Genomic DNA, 19852 nt, shown 5'->3' with positions numbered 1-19852 from the left:
CAGACAGAAGGCTCACTTTAACGCCTCCTTCCAGTGTTTAAGTCCCAAGGCTACGTGTTGTTTTTGAGCTAAACAGGGACAAATGTGACAGACACTTGGCAGCTAGCAATTAAGTGAAATTATACACAGCGAGACAGGGAACGAGGACGGCAGATGAGCAAGGTCTGGCAGCCTGGCCAGTGGTGGATTTTATCCATGTTGGCACAATTCCAGGAAATTAATAAATAAATAAAAAAGGTTACCCCAACCTTACTGGCATAAGTTTTATCCCAGCAGAATACTAAACTGGCAAAAATGTTGTGTGGCAGTTTTGATTTACTGCATTTATAAATCTGGTCATTTCCAGAGCTCAGAAGAAAGCTCTGTGTGCTACATTGGAGTAGGTAATTTTGCCTTTCAACTCTCTAAATTGGAGGGCAATGATCATGAGTTGAGAATCTTTTGTCTCGGGTACTCATTTTATCTTGCTCACTTCAGAAATTTTCACTGTATGTGTCAAAAAGTAACTGCAGATGAGTATGATCTACACTGAAGCATGTTAAGAAATGCTGGTGATACAGTGCATTGCAGAAGGCACTTGGCTGCTCCTTTCCCACAATAATTCCAATGACCAATAATTCCAGCAGAAAATATGTCAACTGATATCACATCAGTAAACTGTGAAAAAGTGAATGGAAATGCAAAAATAAATGCATATCCAGATCTGCCTGAGGACAGAAGATAAAATCCCTTTCCCGAGGTGTAATGAATTCTCCTCTGGAGCACCAAATATTTTCTAATGCTCCAAAACAAATTACAGCCGACATGCAGAACACCAAAGCTGCCAACGGAGGACATATGCTGATTATAATTCTGCTTTTGCAAGTGCTGGATCTACAGATCCGAGTCAATAAAAGGAAAGTAATTCAAACCCAGTCCCCACTGTGATAAAGGAAACTCACTATACTCACTTTATATCGGATAAATCACACGGATGATGGGGGAGGTTGATACACATCTAAAATTTGTTCCCATTTTGTGCACCCAAATACAAATAAGGCCCAAGACTGGAGTCAGGGAGAGCAATGCCTCACTGATGTTATTTAATAAAACAGCTTCCAGTTCCTCGTAGCAGGCAGGAAAAATGATGGTGGAACTGACTTAGAAGAAATAGGAAGACAGGCTCACTGCGTGGCTTTTCTTGAAACTGAAGACAGTTGGTCACATTATTGAAACAACTGTGTCCAAAATGAATTCATCCTGGGACACGACATCAAGTTTTGTGCTTTACCGCCAATGACTGAGGGCACAACCAAAACCACTGGGTCCAAAACCACTGAGAATAGATCTGTCTCAAGATCCAAATGGACTGAAGCCTTGATTATTCCCATCAGAGGCAGACGTTAGCGACTACAGAAGACAGAAGGCAAAGTCACTCTTTCAGCCAAGAAGATGGAGGTCAAATAAAATGCTGTTCTGAACTGAGTATGATGGACTGCGCTGACTGGAGCGTTGGAAACTGGATGCCAGGGTTCTTTATGAGACAGAGCATGCTCTCTTGCTGGCCATAATGGCACACCATCAGAGGGCCGAGGCTTTTATTGGAATCTAGAGGAAAGAGCAGTCTATGCTTTTAATTGCAATCATTTGTCAGTTGGAAGTGTTTCAATAACGGTCTGTCTCAAAGAAAACCATTCTTCCGCATTGGAAGAAAAGGTCATCTGTCCCTTTCTACTCCAGTCATTTTAAATATCATAAGGTGGGACATGGGAGGAAATTTTTGTCACACTTTCAAGCTTCCAAGCTTTCATGACAAAACAAAAAGACGCTCGAAGAGGGGAGAGTCTTTATGACTCATTTCCAAGTGAGTCATCAGTCTTCCAGTCGCTGACAGGAAACTCACACTGATGCGAACAGTCGGAACCCAGAAAAGTGCAATAATGGATTTATAGATTTTAATCTGACAAGATTTTCACAGTATTATTATACTTGACATAAATGGCCAAAGATCCCAGCAGAACCTTTTGGACAAAAATCTAATTCTTTCTTTATACTGCAAGTTTGCCAAAAGACAAACAAATTATCCAAACTGGGGCAGCGTACCCATTAAAAATCATCACATATGAAACAGAACTGGCTTAGAGAGTTGATGATCTGGTAATTTACCGTACTTTATTACTTCAAAGACAATGAGGCTTTTGCTTTAATTTGGTAATGAAAAGATGCTGACCAGCTTTGAGACAGAATGATTCATAATGTTAATTCTGGGTGTCTTTTCTTATTGGCTTTACAATGTCGATCTTCTTTGAGTATTTAGGAAACTAATACTATTTTGTGTGTTAAGACTGGCTGACTTCATAGGTGATGATCTCTAATATTTTATCAGACTAAATGCAAATTCAGATTCTTACCTCTGCACAGTTAATGGTTTCAATATACCACAGAAGTCACTGTTAATGAGATTAACTCAACACACAAGTCAGCACTTTCCATCCAGCTGTCCCAGTTCTCTCGACATTACTGCACCCAAATGATGAAATTTGCAGGAAGACAAGGCTCTCTGCATCAATTCACTTTCATCAGAAATTTCATCTCCAATTAGGAGAAGGAACGAATGAACTCTTGCTCTGTGGGTATCGTCGGAAACAAAGGAAGACAGTAAGCAGACCTCACAAAAGAAACATTCAAACACATTGTTTTGCATCTGTGGATCGAAATATAAAGCCTGGTATAATCAATTCAGCTGAGAAAGAAGCATAAAATTCACCATTAGCTATAGTGTTGGCAAGGAAATACTGCATTATGCATGAGAACCTACGTCCTTGGCTTAATTATGGAAAATATTGTTACTGGACTCATGTAACAATATTATTATTAATTTTGTTGGCTAATTAAAGTGCCGAACATACTGAATGAGTTTGCTGGTTTTATGACTTTGATTGAAAAATAAATACCACATGTGGAGCTTCAAAGCTCTGGAGATAGCGGAGGGTTTATGAACGAGTGATTTTCTTTCCTTTTATAACAACACTTAAGCTTAAACTATGCAACGTTTCCCTTTAATAAGACCCTCACCAATCTGCATGGGCAAAAAGTGCTGTGGTTCAGATCACAACGGCGTGCTGTGTTCACGTTTAATAAAATCCGAGGATATCACAAGCTGGTGTTTTAGAGATGCTGTACACTTCATCCATGCACTGCTATGCTGCGAGGGTCATTTAATTAAATACATTTTTAAAAATACAATCTGCCTCCAGCTCACTCCTCCACGGGGAGCCTTTAAGCACAGCAATCAGCCATATCAGATAGTTGGCTCAGACGCATCCGTCAACCTCCTCCTATCAGAATTTATTATCTGTGATGTTTTCATCAAAATTGATTGTTTGACTGATACTTGTCCTTGCTTCGCTCATTTGGATTGACAGGCAGAGTCCTCTTAGTTTCAATAAGCTTTCCTGCCGTGCCCTTCTTTGTCCCTCTAAAAGACACCGGAGGGGACGATAACTTTGAACGCTCAAGCAAAGGTTAAGTAAATCATGTCAAAGCTCTAAATAGACATCATGGAGAATAGCCAAAGGGTAATTGGGCCAGTTACATTTTTTTTAAATCCTACTTACCTCCTAGCGTTATAATAACATTTATATTCCAAGTGGGCGTTGTCATTTAAATAAACTGCACAAATTTTAAGTAACATCATCTGAAATAATGAAAAGATGCTAAACAATTCTGCTGACTCAACTACGATGATGGCTGTGTGACTCAACAAAGAAAACCATTTCAGAGAGATGCAGAGAGGCTTATACTGCACCCATGAATCGCTGAGTGTGTGGTGGAAATGCACTTCAGCACTTAGTGAAATGAAGAACACACTTCAAGATATGACCATATGGCAAATCACTCACTGGTGGCCTACTTTAAAGAACACCATGAATACCTGTACAAAAAATAAAGACTTGAAGACCACAATGATGAACAGCGTCAGCCTTGGACTCCTGGCACAGCTTTGGACCCACATGATGTGATTGTCAACGACAGGCACGTCAGAACTGCTCGATCACAACTGAATGCCACCCAACAACAGCAGAAAGGTCATTCATAATTTTGTATAATAATAATTTTGTTTGATTTTTTTCTAAAAATTCTCGGTCAAAGATTTTCCACCAAAACCAAAACGCATTCTTCTAGTGAAAGTTCCTGGATCTGATACTGAACAACAAGATGAAGCTTGTCCAAAATGAAAAAGTAAAATACATCATAATAACTAAAGTGAATCCACCGTAGCATTTCTTAAACAACACTAAGCGTCTACATGCATATGGCTCTGTTGAGGCTGATCCTCAACAGGCAGTGTTTACCACCTTAGCTTTGCATGTTAGCTTTCTAACTTCTGCAAACTGGCAAACCAAATTGTTACATAAATTTAAAGTGTGAGCTGACTAACATCTGTCACTAAGATCTACGTCTGCATGTTGAGATATCTGTACCAAAGCACCGTTCTGACCATTGCCATCCCAAATACCAAGCCTCTAACACTGCTAAATGTTATGAGAATTTCAGCTTGCACAGGAATAAGTAACAAATTGAATTGCATAACCAACAACGAGGTTGTATTTCCTCACTAAATTTTTGCTGGAATCCCATCTGGGACAAAAACCTTTCAGGCCATGCATCCAATCTGATATTGCAATACCACCATATCAGGTGTGCATCGTCATGTTGCAGACTATAAAGTAAAAATATAAGTAAACCAAAAGTTGTTACAATATCCACTGACATCTACTTTGAAGTTCGACCAACCAATCAGCTCACAATCTGGGCCACATTATATACCATGTACGGTTTGGTTTAACCATAGTTTTCTATGCATATACTTCAAACATATTTTGTGGTTCAGGTCTGACACCAACAAACCGACCCAACACAGCCATAAGCTGTTAATTACTGTCAGTGAAAACAGACAATCGGCAGCAAAAGCCGCCCAGGTCAGTGCTGACTAACTCTCTCTGCTGCCAGGCCATAAATCCCCATCAAGGACGCGGAGAACACAAGAACTTTGTGAGATGGATATCAGCGCTAAGACGCTCTCTGCACTCACGCCTGATAATAGCAAACAGCGGGTCCAAACTGACACGTCTGATCCCTGTTTGGGTAATAGTGTATTTGTGTGTGTGTGTGTGTGTGTGTGTGTGTGTGTGCGTGATTGAGGGGGTCTGAAGTTGGGTGGTGTTCCTGCTGTGTGCAGCTGAACCAGAGAATTATTTATCATTGTGTCACACACTGATTAGTCTGTATCCTATGAGGCTTTGTTCAGCACTTTGCGCAAACAGCTCTGTGTTGCATCAGTGTAGAAATGTAAATAATGTGTGAAAAGGATCAGGGTGTGTGTGTGTGTGTGTGTGTGTATGAGAGAACAAAATAACAAAAAGTTTGTCATGTAGCAATGCATCAGAGGAAATCAGACTCCGATATGCCAGAATGAATTTCAACAGAGGCCAAATTTCTTCGAAAGTGAAAGAATTTCTAACAAGGGGGCTCTTAATATCATCTTAATAGCCACACTGAGCCTACACTGAGCCAGCTGCATTGAAATTCTAATAGTTGCCTTGGGATAGTTAGCAGGAATGCATGCACACATCAGTCTAGCTACATTTATAATTAAACTGAAAGTGGCTGCTCGCGTTGCTTGCTAGGCCTCGCCGCCTTGCTTGGTAAAATGGTCTGGTGAGCACGGGCTGATGCAATGATCTTGTTATGTTTCTCCAATATGGATGCATAGATGGGCACGGTAAAGCTGTTACTAAACTATTATTTTTATGTCTCAACTCCTTACATTCTGAAGCAGAATTGATTAGAGTCTACAGTCCCTGCAGGCCAGACGTGACCCCCCCCTCTGCTTGCAATGTGTGGACTGCTACGACTTGATCTTTACAAAACCTTTGATTCGCTGCCAGCTGCTACTACAGTAACGAGCGGGACAGTGTACAATACATCAAGAGCACGTTCTCAGCTCGTGTTCTCTCCCGCAACTGGAAGGTTGCCAGTTCAAATCTGCAGTCCAGCTGAGAAACTCCCTCAGCGTTTATCACACAGAGGCTTTTAAAACAAGACCTTTATCCCCCAGATGCCTCGGTGAAGCTGCTCAGGTGGTCAGCCGTAGACGTGGCTGATCGTACTGGGCAGCTCCCAGCTGTGGACACGTCTGACTGTGTGAATGTTCAGCAGAGCGTGCATGCTCAGTGCATGCTCTCCTCCCAAGAGGTTTTACAAAAATAAAAGAGGCAAAAAACAAACATTTTTAGTTATTACATGAGGTGACAGCTGCAAAAAGGGGATTCGTGTTAGGAAAGTGTACACCAAGGTAATTCTTATGACTGTTTAGATTATGGAAGGATGCAATGCAGGAGCTCAGTGGTTACTTTACAGAAAGGAGGTCCTGAATTCTGATCTCAGCACCAGCTTTATTGTTTAACAGAATTGTTGACAGACAGAAGTAATTTTTTAACTTTTATACTGCAAAAATGACAATTAGGAGTTTCTGATATGTCATGATTTGAATTGATAGTCGAGCAAAAACTACAACTTGGATATGTCAGCCTGGGCTCTGGGAAATTGTAGCAGACTGATTAGTCAACTGATTATCAACATGACCGACCGATAACTCTATAATCACAATAACTGTTCAAAGCAGCCAATAAAATGCTTGTCAAATATTTGTAATCCCTGATTAATCATTACTTTTCAAGCAAAATTGCAAAACTGTTGACTCTCTTCTACAATGAGACTTTGATGCTCTTTTTTGTCCTGTTATGATAGTAAAATTAATATCATTTGCACTCCCTGACAAAATATATTCAACATGATTTCAAGCCTAGAAATGTGTGACCGTCGGTGTAAGTATGTCTGAAAAGATCTGTCATCTCTCATTTCAAAGACCATTTACCTTATTTTCAATCTACCCCCCCACCCCAAGCAGCTGAACATGACTTCAAACATGTTCAGGGTGCATCAATGCTCATACTGACTGCTCGTCAGGTAGCTCAGTCGCAGACTGTAAGTAATTACACTCTGAGACACCTGTGCGGAATGCAGATCACATCGGCGGGCAAACAGCGCACGACACGCTGGTTTGACATCTGTATCATTTCACCGCGGAAAATAATCAATATGTCGGCTTCATTTGTTTATGCAGAGCGAGGAGAGAGCGAGTTTCAGTTTGCTGCTGCTTTGTGAAGGATGCAAACTCTTACAATAAGCTTCAGAGTTGTCCCGAATGAAAACACTGCTCCCATGTGCCTTTGAAACGACGCGACCACAGACGCCAACACCTCCGTGCTCCATCTAAACACTTCCCTCAGGTCAGGTCACCTTTTTCCAGCTCCCCACTATCACACACACTATCACTTTTTTTCTTATCTTACCTGACTATGCACAGCAGAGACTTCTGATTGATTATCCTAATTAAAAATAAGTCTGTTTACGAAATAGAAGTCTGATGGATGGGTTTTGAGCTCAAGGTGCTTACTATGCTGCTCCACTTTATTTAATGAGACGACTGCAGTGGGTCTAAACTAAACAGTTTATTTAGGCCTGACAGACGCTGTGCTTAGGGAGCCTTCCGGTGCCTTTAGTTAGGTGAATATGATGGGTGGAGGCAACTCTGGCGAACAACGAGATGCATAAACATGAAGAAGCTGATACATTTATAAATTATATCCACAAAAACAGAGGAACCAGCACCACAAACCAAGAAAAAAAATAACTCACAATGATTGAAAATGGCAGAAAATCTCATTTCTCAGCTCTAGAAATTCAATCAGAACTTTGATGTTTTTCTTGACTGAACAGGCACATTTTCACTGCTCTTCCTCCCTCCAGTCACATCACAAGCTGACACATATCTCTGTCACAGTTTCTGTTTTCATAACTTCAACGCATAAGATCCATTTGTTTTTATTTTTTTCCGAGTCACTGTTTTTAGGATTCTGACCTCAATTAAGTTTTTAAATTAGTGCCTCAGAAACTTCAAGTGTGTTTCAAAAGAGTTCTATCAACCAAAGAGCATCCCTGACACGTCAAAGGAAAAAGAGAGGATTACCTGAAAATGCCTGCATTACATTTCTATCGTCAAGCAAATCTCTGTGATTCCTCGGTTTCTGTGTCATCTGTCTACTCGTTTCTGTCTCTGTCTCCCTCAGTCACTATCACTTCTTACCCTCTGAGAAGCTGATGAGCCCAAGGAGGTGCAGCAACTTGATTGAGGCGAACACCAGCACCACGATGCCCACCGTCTGCAGTCCCTCAGTCTCCCAGATTGCACTCAGCATTGCTCCGCCCTCGACCCAATCCGTGGCACCATGCCCAGACCCGTACCCGGAGCCCGAGCCGGCCTCCTCGCCCTCGAGAACGCCGCCGGGACCAGCGCTCCCGCCCGGCCCTGCGCTCCAGTTCCCCTGCACCCACTCCAGCGCTACACCGGCCCAAATGCACGGGCCGGGCGCCTCCTGGCACCCGCCTACTGCCCGCTTGCTCCCTAAATCCAGACTGGGTAAGGCTAAGATGGGATGAGGTACTGGCCTCAGGTTTGTGAGGAGTGTGAAGTCATTTTACGGCTCTCTCTGATCTCGAGGAGTCACAGAGTATTTAAAAAAACTGACTCAAAGAGAAATAAAGTCCACACATGCTGACCTCAAAGCTTCCTTCTTCTCTTTCTTTACTCTGCCCGCAATTGAGGAGACACGTAAAAGCAGTGGGAACTCACTGCTCGCCTCTGACAGTTTGTGGCTCTGTCTCTTTCTGGCTCTTTCAGGCACACTGACTGCCTCGCTGCAAAGTAAAGGGAGGGAAGATGAGAGGGAGTGGAAATGAGTGAGGAGGGGAGGGGAGGGGAGACAAAGGCAGAGGGGAGGTGTGGTGTGGTGTGGTGTGGTGTGGTGCCACAGCCTCTTGTGAACCACACGTGTTCACATCAACTTCAGAAATGCAGAAACAAATCAGAAAACGCACATACAGTGTTTTGAGTTTGTGTGTATGTTCGGATTTAGACACTACTACTGCATAGTCATATCGTTAAATCATGAAAATGAGATTATTTCCAGGCTGTGCTAGGGACTGAAATTGAAGAGGGTGAGGGAAGAAAACAAGAACCAAAAAATTCCACTCAGAAAAGCAGAATGGACAGCCAAAATAACAGCTTTCCAATAAGGCATTCACAGTAATCTACTTTAATCAATAAGACAAAAGAAATCTCTCATGCTTCAAATTGGTGTTGAAAAAGAGGCTTCTGAAAACCTCACTGACATGTTTTGTTTTAAAGGGAAAAAAACCAAAATGAGGAAGAAACTGCACTGCAATGGCAACAAAAAGCGAAAATTAGTAAAAACGTCCCGCTACATATGTGACTCCTAACTCTGCCGTCTCTCTAAGGCTGAGCACAGAAGAGTTTGATGGGTCAGAGGAACAGGAAAGTTAATGTGTCTCAATGGTCTTTACACACACTGATGTAAAAGGATAGAAAGTAGGGGGTGGATATTAGCATTGATCCACAATGTAAACACTTGTTTTCAACAGGAGCTTGATTCCACCGAGAGGCAAAGGGCTGAAGAGGAGAACAAAGTGTGAGTGTTTCAAAAGAGCGAGGTTGAGCCATGTAGTCAGTGTGTGCCAGATAAGTGAAGACACCACCATCTACTGTCCCTGTGTAGTCATAGTCTTCATCATCCTCCAGCAGACTCATCATTTCTTTTCAAATCTGTAGAAAACAGCATCTGTCAGGACCGACTTTCATTTGGAAAATACAGAATTTACATAAGCTATCTGTGACTGTGCTTAACAGCACATGATTAACATGCTCAAAACAACCAGATACATTTCAAGCTCTTTTTTTTTTGCATTCATTTGCAACTCTGAACAAATATCCTCTGCTGCGCTTTTCTGTTTTCATTCCATCTACGGTGAAGTCAGCCGTATATCATTGATGTAAATGCACAACAGCAACTTAATTACAATCATCATGGCACTGAATTATTTTAGCGGTGTGAAGTAAACAGTCACTCGCCACTCACGCGGTTGCCCTATGATAAATGTTAAATAACGTGCAGCTTATTCCAGTGATGCAAAAACTCACGTGTATTCATTTACATTCAGTCCATCTGCTGCTGCTCTTTTCCAAACAACACCGAATGGAAAACGAGGGACGTAATTCTGCTTTAACAAAATCTTTGTGAATAATTTAACATGATGCCTTTTGAAAAAGAAAACATATTCAGCAGACCCATCAGACTCGATCTGGATGGCCTCTGGCCATGTGAAGAGTCACGGCTTCCTGAGTCTCATCCACACAGAAAGTGAAGAATACACAGCAAGGCCATCACCGTGGACTCAACAATGGATGGGACCCAAATCTGATGCTTACACTGATGGCATTTTACCGCCTTTTAGCTTATTGTTATGGTTTTCAGAGTTATTTCAGGGCACAGCAGCACAAGAAGCTCTCTCACCAAAGACACGGACAAAGCCAGCAACCAGCTTGTGAACATGATGGAGCATTTTACAGCTAAAAACCAGCTATTTTTCTAAAGAAGAGTGAATGTTGGAATCAATTCATCAAGTATCCCAAAACAAAAACACAACTCCAACTCAATGCTAATGTTCTTCTGTCTGCTAGATGTGAAAATAAATAACATTTGGCTCACATGTTTGCCGTATCAATCTTGGAAATGGTATGTCAACGGTGTGTTTACCTCTTGACTCTGCTGCTCCCAAGAGGCCAAAAGAAAAAAAGCGATGACAGAATCAAAACGTTAAACACAATTGTAAGTCCATGAAAGTAGCCAAACTCCCATGAGGGAAAACTGCCGGTTTGGTTCATTCAACATTCCCTAGCTGCCATGGATAGTTCTGTGTATCGAGTGTAAACTCAACTCATTGTTGCATACTTCACTGACTACTGGGCTGTAATATTCAGCTCACGGCAGCACTGCTAACATGTGGGCATTGGCACTCCATCAGTGAAGCAGCGGTCTCATCGCGTATCCACATGTGCATTGGCCACCAGAGACCTCAAATCCCTGAATGCAGCCAAGTTTCAGAAAGCCAGGGGGACGCACTGCCTCAGGCCTTACTCTGCCATGGCCTGCCTCTCCAAATGTTACTCTGACGGTTAATAAAACATGTAGGAATCAATCATAACCTCTCTGCAGCAAAGAGATACCATATCCAACCAATAAATTATTGAAACAATGAGGGTGGAGGTGAGAGGGTGAGACACATGAGAAAAAATAGTGGGGGTGGGGGTTTGCACCACAGAGCATCTGTCAACATGTTACAGAAGCCACAATTCAATCGCCGCTGCTGACAGGTAAATATTGCACTCCACATCTTGTTCCATTAATGTCACACAAATTCTGGACAATCACCGCTGTAATACTGTTACAACGAGGCAGGTCTGACAGATAGAGAAGCCAAAATTTCAGTGTTAATGGACCCGATCAGGCTATTTTGCTATGGGAGATTCAAATTAAGGAAAGATTTCGTATTTAAATTGGCAAAAGGAAACAGGAGCTGGAGAGTGTTGTGTTGTGACACAGTTGTGACGGGGAACAAAAGATTTGAGGGAAAAGGGCCCTTAAAACGAACGCTTCTTAGAACACTGATTACTCAATGATGTTTTCTCACTGAGAGCACTACAGTGCTGCAGTAACTCCACGCTGAGTATGTGACCATTTAAAATCTGAACAATTTACATGTGATTTAATCATTTTTAAACTGATTTGCTTATTAACAGTGCAGCATCATTTGTGCCAGAGGAACAAGCAAACCACTATCTGGCCTTTGTCGTGGTGGAATACTTGCCTTAATCAAATCATGTAAAGAAAAAAAAAAACAAACAGCCTTTCCTCTCTTCAGCTAAATCTGCTTGTTTCTATAGCTTATGATGATGTACCTGAACATACAGTAAGTCAAGAGAAAAATAGCTACTTTTGAATGAAAACGGAAATGTGAAGGAACATCTTGCAGTCGTTACTCATTTGGCCATTTTGCTTTTCATGAAATACATTTGCTTTGTAAAAGCAGGACAAATTGAGCTGTGACTGTGAACTGGCTGTGAAGCTCAAACAAAGAACAATTTACCTGCAGCTCTCAGCTGCAATAAATGTGTTAACCGTCTCAATTTCAGTCCTAAAAATCAAAGATGTATGAAATGATCCCAGTGTGGTTACAGCTGTCACGGACAAGATCAGGAAATGGAAGTCCATAATGACAGATAAAATCTCCCTAATAGTCACAGCCCTGCTTTTACGCATGGATGATTCACTTTGTTTACAGACTATTAGGAGATAAACTACTGAAATTCATACCAAGGACGTGGAGATTTACCTGCACGTTTTTCCTCATGGTGGTTCTACTTTCAATTGTTTTATGTTCATCTACTGAGTTGCACTAATGTCAGATAGGAGAGTGTGTGAGTCTGCTGCGATCTTCTTGAACTCTGCGGCCTAAAACCCAGACAAATTACTTTAATAACACTGGAGTTGAAAATAAAACCTGTGCAGACAAAATCACTGCTATTTTGCGGTGTTGAGATTGAATGAGTGGTTTGCAACGGTGACCATTTCTTGATATGTGCTAATATAAACAGAGATACGTGGGTTTTAATACATCAAATTGGTAAAAATGGTCTTCTTCAGGGTTAGTATTTTCTACATTATGCATAATATCAGATGGATATGCTAATAACTTGAAAAATTGACCAATGGGTTCGAACTGCTTTTTTAGATTTTTTGATGGCTACACACACACACACACAAACAAAACAACATCTAATCACCTTCAACACCTAAATCACCACATGTCATCGCGTCTTCAGTGAAGGTTTTTCCAAAGACCTCGTCCATCTTCCATAACCTCTGATGGGCTGTATCTCGAACTGATCCGAGTCTGAAATGTCAAGCTGCACTGAGGTCTGGGGTGTCATCATGTCCACAGTGCAAATCCCCTCGCTGTGTGTAGCGAACAAGATAAGTCTGAGTGACAAACCTGCAGCCTTTTTGTTCATCTGCCTCTATAGACTGATTGTCATTGATCTTGGGAAAGATTACTCATTTTTCTCATTCATCTCTGCCACCTGTCTCGCCACTTTCCATCCTCAGTATTAGCGAAGGGAGGATCTTATCACTTCCTGTCTGGGCAGAGTTGTCACAAAGGACACGATCAGTAGAAATCAATGAATGAGCCTCACCAGCAGTGCTTAAATGTTAAATGTAATATATACAGAAAGGAAAAACAAACTGAAAACCTATCTATTATATGCTAACAAGCTCAATATGTTCCTCCTATCCATGCGGTAGTTAACGATGAGGACAATTCCTTCCAAACCATTTAGACGACTAGGTGTAGAAGGCTAAATTGAGATAAACGAAATTGAACACCACAGGTGCAGGAGGAATCTAAATGAGTCTTTTCCTGAAATTGTAACAACCTCTGTATTAATTTTTTTTTGTTTTGCCAGACAGCAGCAAATGTTGCTGCCGAGACTAAAATTTCCATCGAGTATTGGACAAGTGTTATCTTTCTTGAGGCACAAAGTGAGAATCTGCACAAGTACAGGACCAGGAGAGGGGAGCTGGTTTCGATGTAATCAATCAAAGCGACGGCGGATGGATGGATGGGAACAGAGAGCGGAGATGTGATCGTCCCGCTGTTAACAGATCAGCTTAGGGTACATGAGGGTGATATAATTAGGCGACACCTGCAGCGATTTGCTCAGGCATGCAAAGCAGCATTAGTGTTTGGGTTGTGTTTTCCAAGGCACATTAAAATGAGGCTGTCATATTTACTGAAGCGGCATCTGTGAAAGGGGAAGGCAATTATAAGCTGTGAACCGGGGCAGTGAAGCTGCATGCGCAATCAACCATGAAGTGTCATGGTGACTATGATCTTGAAGACTTAGTTTGGTGACTATCGCACGTATTTACTTGAATGTGCAAGAGCAAAAAGTATCAAAGAGCATGATCATTTCAGCTTCATATCTGTCACAGATCTTGTGCGATGTCTCATACTTCAAACTTGGACTTGGAAGTGAACACATTACCGTTAAAATTCATGTTTTAAAGCATAGCTGAGCCTTCTCACAATGTCAAACATTATGTGATTGCAGTTTCTCAATAGTGAGGACTTGTTGTTCTTCTTTGCCTTTTGTTTTTTGTAGGAAACTCCACTGCAGACACGGTAATGAGGAAAACGTTGGCTATAACATGTGGTCAAACTTTACATAAATGTATAAATAGTGCTGTATTATAGTCATCATTGAGTTAACCAATTCATTTTAAGCTAACTTCCAGTGGCACGCAGCGCAAATGCTCTGTCCAAAAGCCACCACAAAAGTTACATTGTTTCAACATGCCCAAGGCTTATGTTGCACCAAAAAAACCCGATAAATAAAAACAGAGAAAAAAGAGGAAATGTCGATTGCACAATGTAAAGAACAACGTCGGCATTTTGACTGGTTCCCTGGAAACCTCGTTGTCACTATGCAATTTTGTCTGCCACCGAGCACAAAATCTCTCAGGAAAATGAAGGCTGACTGGCAGTCAGGCTGTTGGCAAACATTCTTATTTACCTTCATGTCTCCATTATAGACCAAATAAATGAATAGACTTGCCATGTGTTACTGGGTAGCTGCTACTCTGACGAAAATGGAAAGCGATCAGGTTGTCTTTGCAGCAGTGACGCCAACAGTAACACCACTTGGAAATGCTTGACGGGGTTTCTCTTAAGACAAGTTAGCCTGCCTCAGTGAATGCCACTCATTTTCACTCACTTTTGCTTTCTTTCTACAGCAGGTCTACTAGATTTGTTTCAACAACCCAATTCATTCCAGACGACAAGTTAAGTGTAAAAGGGAAAAGTCAATGGTATTGTCTGCAAATGGACAGTACCACAAAGCTTAGGGCAGTGTGCCGGAGCTGATAACATTGACCGGTTTTTCTCTGGGTCTCGGCCATATTAGCTCTGGCATAGCAATTTTACAGCTCAGCGCAGACAAGACGCAGAGGCACAGAGCAGGACATGGGTCATCAGCCGGTCTGTCATTTGATTTACAGTGCACTATTCTTCAGCTGCAAAGTGCCAGTCAAACTGGACCTCAAGAGCAAAGGTCAATGGAGAGTATGCATTATCAGGAATAGTAAAAAGTGAGAAGACAGCGGGGACATAAAATGGCAGACACAGTGCAGAGCAACTGGAGCCACTGTCCGGAGGATGAGATATGACGAGCATAGTTCATCAGAAAGCAACAGGCGTTTAGAGGGAATCAATAATACAATTTCTTAAAGGAATCATGAATTTGAGCGTGAAACCTTTGAGCCGGTGTGAGAGTGAGAGAGCTTCTGTTTGGACAACGTGGGGAACCATAAAGAACTGACTGGTAGTGTGTTCACTTACGAAAGAATAATATTAAGTGTACAGATAGGGATTAACTCAAGGCACTGGCAATATATCAACGCCAATTCCAATATCCAGGCTTATTAAAAACACAAATCACGTTACTCTAACTTTGTTGAGCACTGAAAGACTCCCTGCGACATTCATAATGACTCAGCTAACCAAAGTAACCTTGATTGGACGGATCGAACCAAAATTAAAACATAAGTGAAATTTCGACTTGAATTCAACAGGCAGGAAGAACAAAAATGTTAAGTTTTAGCTTGATTAGCACATTTGCTATAAAATAAATGTTGATTTTTAATAGATTAGTTGCACGTGACACAGGTAACAGAATCTTGAAGATTAATGGCAGCAATCGTACATCCTATTTTGTACAGTACATTTAAAGTGCAGCATATCCACAAAAGCAACCCTCAGGAAACAGGTAACCAGTCAGATTATCATTATCTTGATGAATGATATCTTGATGATGATAATGGAATCTAATCTCAAATCTAAAATTTACAATCCTACACACTATGGGGAAAACATAATATTCCACATTACTGTATGCTGATTCACAATCAGAGTAAAAACAATTTACTCTAACCCTTCAAGCCAGGATGAATGCTAAGCTCATAAAGAAAGTAAATGAAAAAAAAAACTACATTATTAGGCACACAGGTCTAATTAATATTCCGAGCAAGGGGCATTTCCTGCGGCAATCTTTGGTCGAGGTGTTAATAATCTCCCTTGACTAAATATTGTGGTGTTCAATGTGCCTTCATTCCTGGTTAATTGCATGGAGACTGTCCTTAAACGAAAAAAAAAATCATTTATTAGAGTTGTTTTGTTCATAGATCTGTGAAGCGGATCAGATATCACTTAGCAGCAGAGCAATCAGTAGAACAAAGCACAAGTTTTAACAACCCTAAAGAGAAAAGAAGGAAATTACACCCCAAGAGTGACTTAATAACATTCCAGTGCATTAAATTTAAATGTATTTCCCCTGTGGCAGAGCTACCTGAAGTTACTGTCCAGTGATTTCCTCATATCTAAAGCACATGTAAATGAACAGGGTTGAAATCAATGTAACTGAATAAATTCATTGCCCTTTAGAGACATGCAATTTCACATGGAAGGAATGTGGTGGAATAGTAGTTGGTACATATTGACAGTGACATAGTACAGGGTGGTAACACAATTAACCCTTTCTAAACATCATTCATCATGAAATTACAGAATCTATAGTCTAATAGCAGTACTCTCTAGTTTCATAAGAGTGGGGGCAGCTTCACCAAACCTTGCAACAATAGATAGCACCATATTTTTGTGTGGCACACAATAAGGCAGAGTGTTATATCGGGAGGTGGCAAATAAGGGGTGAGAATCTTGCACAAATGCAGAAACTGAGAGAACACTAAAAGTAAAAGTCCACATTTTTCCATGAGCTCATGCTTAATCCAAGCTTTTCTTACATCTGTGAAGCACAAGGTGAAAACAAGTTCCTGATGCACTCAATACAATCACTGCGACAATCAATACAAAATAAATGGAAATCTGATTAGGTTGCCTCAAACGTCAGTGTAAAAGAAAAAGAAGAAATGGGTCTATGACGCAGAGTAGACTAGTTTTAAAGTAAACACATGATCTGATGTATTAAATTAAATTCTGAACACAAAGTAAATCTACTGAGCATTTATTTTATTTGGAAAATTGGTTAAAACTAAGTTACACATTATTAAAGAAATGCAGTGGAGAGCATGTCCAAGCTAGCAGAAAAAAAGACCAAATAAGCCAGACAAGATGCATCTAATAGAATCAGGAGAGGAGAGGTTTTAGTCTAATATTCAACTTGAAAAAGTCTTAAGGTTATGTTTATGGTTATTCACACACTGAAACAGAAGGTTTGAAGTATTAATTTCAAAGAGGTGCATGGAATTATTGTAAGCTTGTTCATTAGCTTACGCACTCAGCGGCCTCGAAAATTCACCTTCACCAAATGCAAAGCAACGTAGCTCAGACAGACTGAACAAGGTTCCGTAAACAACAAAGTGGCTTTGTGATACGCATTGTAAAAGTTCCAACTCCAACAGTGCTTTTCAATCAAGGCTTGGAACAATCTGCCCTTCTGCACAAATCTGAATCGCAGCACCGTAGGCATGGATTCTGGAAATCAGTCACTAGTAGCTCCCTTATCACGGCTTTGATCGATGATAGAATAAAGCTAATGCCTGTGGAAACACCACTAACATTGTTTAATTCAATGGAAAGCTATGAAGCACAACAACATGCCCGTAATACCTGTCTGAGACTTCAGGCTGTTATCAAAAATTATAATAAATTGTACGGTTTTTAATACTCCTTCACTGAATAACAACAAACTAATTTATTTAGAATGTAAAAAAGGGAGGCAATAAAGAGCACATTACCAATGCTAACTTGTAAGTGAATTATATTTCAAAAAATGCAAAAGAGAAAACTGATTTCTTACTCTACATACAATTCTATGAATCCACAAACATACCATTTCAAAACAGAACTGTGCCAAGATTCATATTCATCAGCTTCATTTAACCTATTCAGACACTTCAAGATTTCTCCCATTTATATACTGTATTTTAGACACTAAAGAGTCCTGAAATGTACATTGTAACTGTCACATTAAGAGGTCCTCACCTTTTGTACTGCAGCAGGGTTTGCCATTCTTAACCTGTCAAGTATGAAAAGCCCCCTGAAAGCCTGTCAAAGGAGTGAAGGAGTAGTAGAGTAGCAGAGGAAGATCACAAGGGTGGATCAGTCTTGGCTTGCGATTGCTAAGAGACATACTATTAAGACATAGAGCATATTCTGACACTGTTTGTAAAAAGACAACATAAATTAATATTGTCCTGGACAGTCACTGCCGAATCATTAAGTTTGTGTAAATACGTGTAAACAGCAGTCAAAAATATTTGCAGGATTTTGGACACAACAGATTCACTGACACAGAACTCGGCGTCTTCATTTGCTTTAAGCAGCCGTTAAAAGCAGAACTGGATCTGCTTCAACACCAAGACGAGTGGCTCGTGAGGCTGACTGAGGCTCACAGTAAGCTTTGGTTCCCTCTGCTGGTGCATCTGCTAACTCCCACATGTACTTTGGCAACAGGGCATGTTTACAGAGTTCGAGGTTTAAATTCAAAGTTAAACAGCCAACATTTTTCAGGGTTTTTACTTAAAAAACACACTTTACTTATGAACTAGTATTTATGGGCTGTCAACATACTCCCAACTCTCGTGTTGAAAAACACCCCAATGGACCAAGACATCTTCTTACAAACATCATTTTGATCCAAAGAAACTTTCACTCACAGCTATTAATTTACATAAGGAAAATATTTGGCTCATCTGTTTTTTTTGTGACAGCAATGTGGAAATTCAGTAGGCTTGAAATGAGGTCCCTTTAATTTTCTGAGACGACTACTGTACCATGAAAATGTCACACTGTTGCAATCTTAGTTGAATCACAGCTTTATATCTCATCAATTTATCACACACTGCATGTATAGTGTGATCAATAAGCGCAGCCCAGTGGCTTCAGTGAAGACATACAGGACATAAAATCCATAAAAACAGACAGATAACGTGTGTGTGTCGTGTCACGGTCACGTATTGAGATCTACCACTTGACGCCCTTTGGAACATAAAGTTTGAGGTCCATATGACTTGACTCAGTGGAGTGACAGGTGAGAGTGCACTGCATTAGACTGCTTGATGCAAGCACCGCTCTGTTGCTGTTTAATCAACTACTTCCTGAAAATGGACCAAAGCACACATTACGTGAAACAGAACACTGCAGCATGACGCTTTGTGTGATTTACAACCCAAACGGTGATGATGCAACAACTGGCTCTCAAACAGCATTTCTCCTAAAAGAACAAAAACCATAAAAGTAATAACGCTCCTCCAATTTGCAGCCAAAGCTTTCAAAATGTTAAGTGACAATCTGCACGGGCCTGCCTTTTTGTCCATGTGCAACTGGAATCATTTGTCACATCCCTTTCCTGGCTGATGAAAGCCACACCTTCAGCAGGGGAGTAATTTGCAAAAACTGCCATATCAAAGGCTGCCCTTGTCAGCTGTCACATTGCTGCACACTGGTGGCACACCGCTGTCACTCACTGTCACGCCACTAAAGAGAGGCGCACAGACTGAAAAGAGCCATTTGCGTCCGGCTGTGTTGCAAGTCTATTTTTAACTAAAAAGCCATCAAGTGGGTGAGTACCGCAGAGCAATGAGCAGCCCTACACACTGCTTGTTTGTTGGACTGGTTTTTGGAAAGATCTGTTTTTATTACTATACAACAAAAAAAGAATTGAAAAATCTATTTTTTTTTTGTTATAAGCAGAAAAAAAGTGCATCTTAACGCTTCATCAAACCAAGACATTTTGAACAATGCTGGGCTTCCA

The 19852-nt window shown here is 40.8% G+C and overlaps 1 protein-coding gene across 8 annotated transcripts in view; it reads right to left on the bottom strand.

Annotated features, from left to right (window-relative positions):
- Nucleotides 1-19852, bottom strand: part of kcnip4a (potassium voltage-gated channel interacting protein 4a) — a 123504-nt gene that overhangs the window by 18751 nt on the left and 84901 nt on the right. Inside the window, exon 1 of one of the 8 annotated variants that reach the window (XM_046380692.1) lies at nt 8192-8756. The exons of the other annotated variants lie outside the window; for them this stretch is intronic. Within the exon in view, the coding sequence (XP_046236648.1) occupies nt 8192-8303 (112 nt within the window). The 5' untranslated portion in view covers nt 8304-8756. Of the gene's footprint in view, nt 1-8191; nt 8757-19852 lie in introns of those variants that run through there. 8 annotated transcript variants of the gene reach the window in all.

This window comes from Scatophagus argus, chromosome 23, assembly GCF_020382885.2.
Source record: "Scatophagus argus isolate fScaArg1 chromosome 23, fScaArg1.pri, whole genome shotgun sequence".
NCBI classification, from domain to species: Eukaryota; Metazoa; Chordata; class Actinopteri; family Scatophagidae; genus Scatophagus; species Scatophagus argus.
This window is presented reverse-complemented; position numbering and strand designations above follow the sequence as displayed.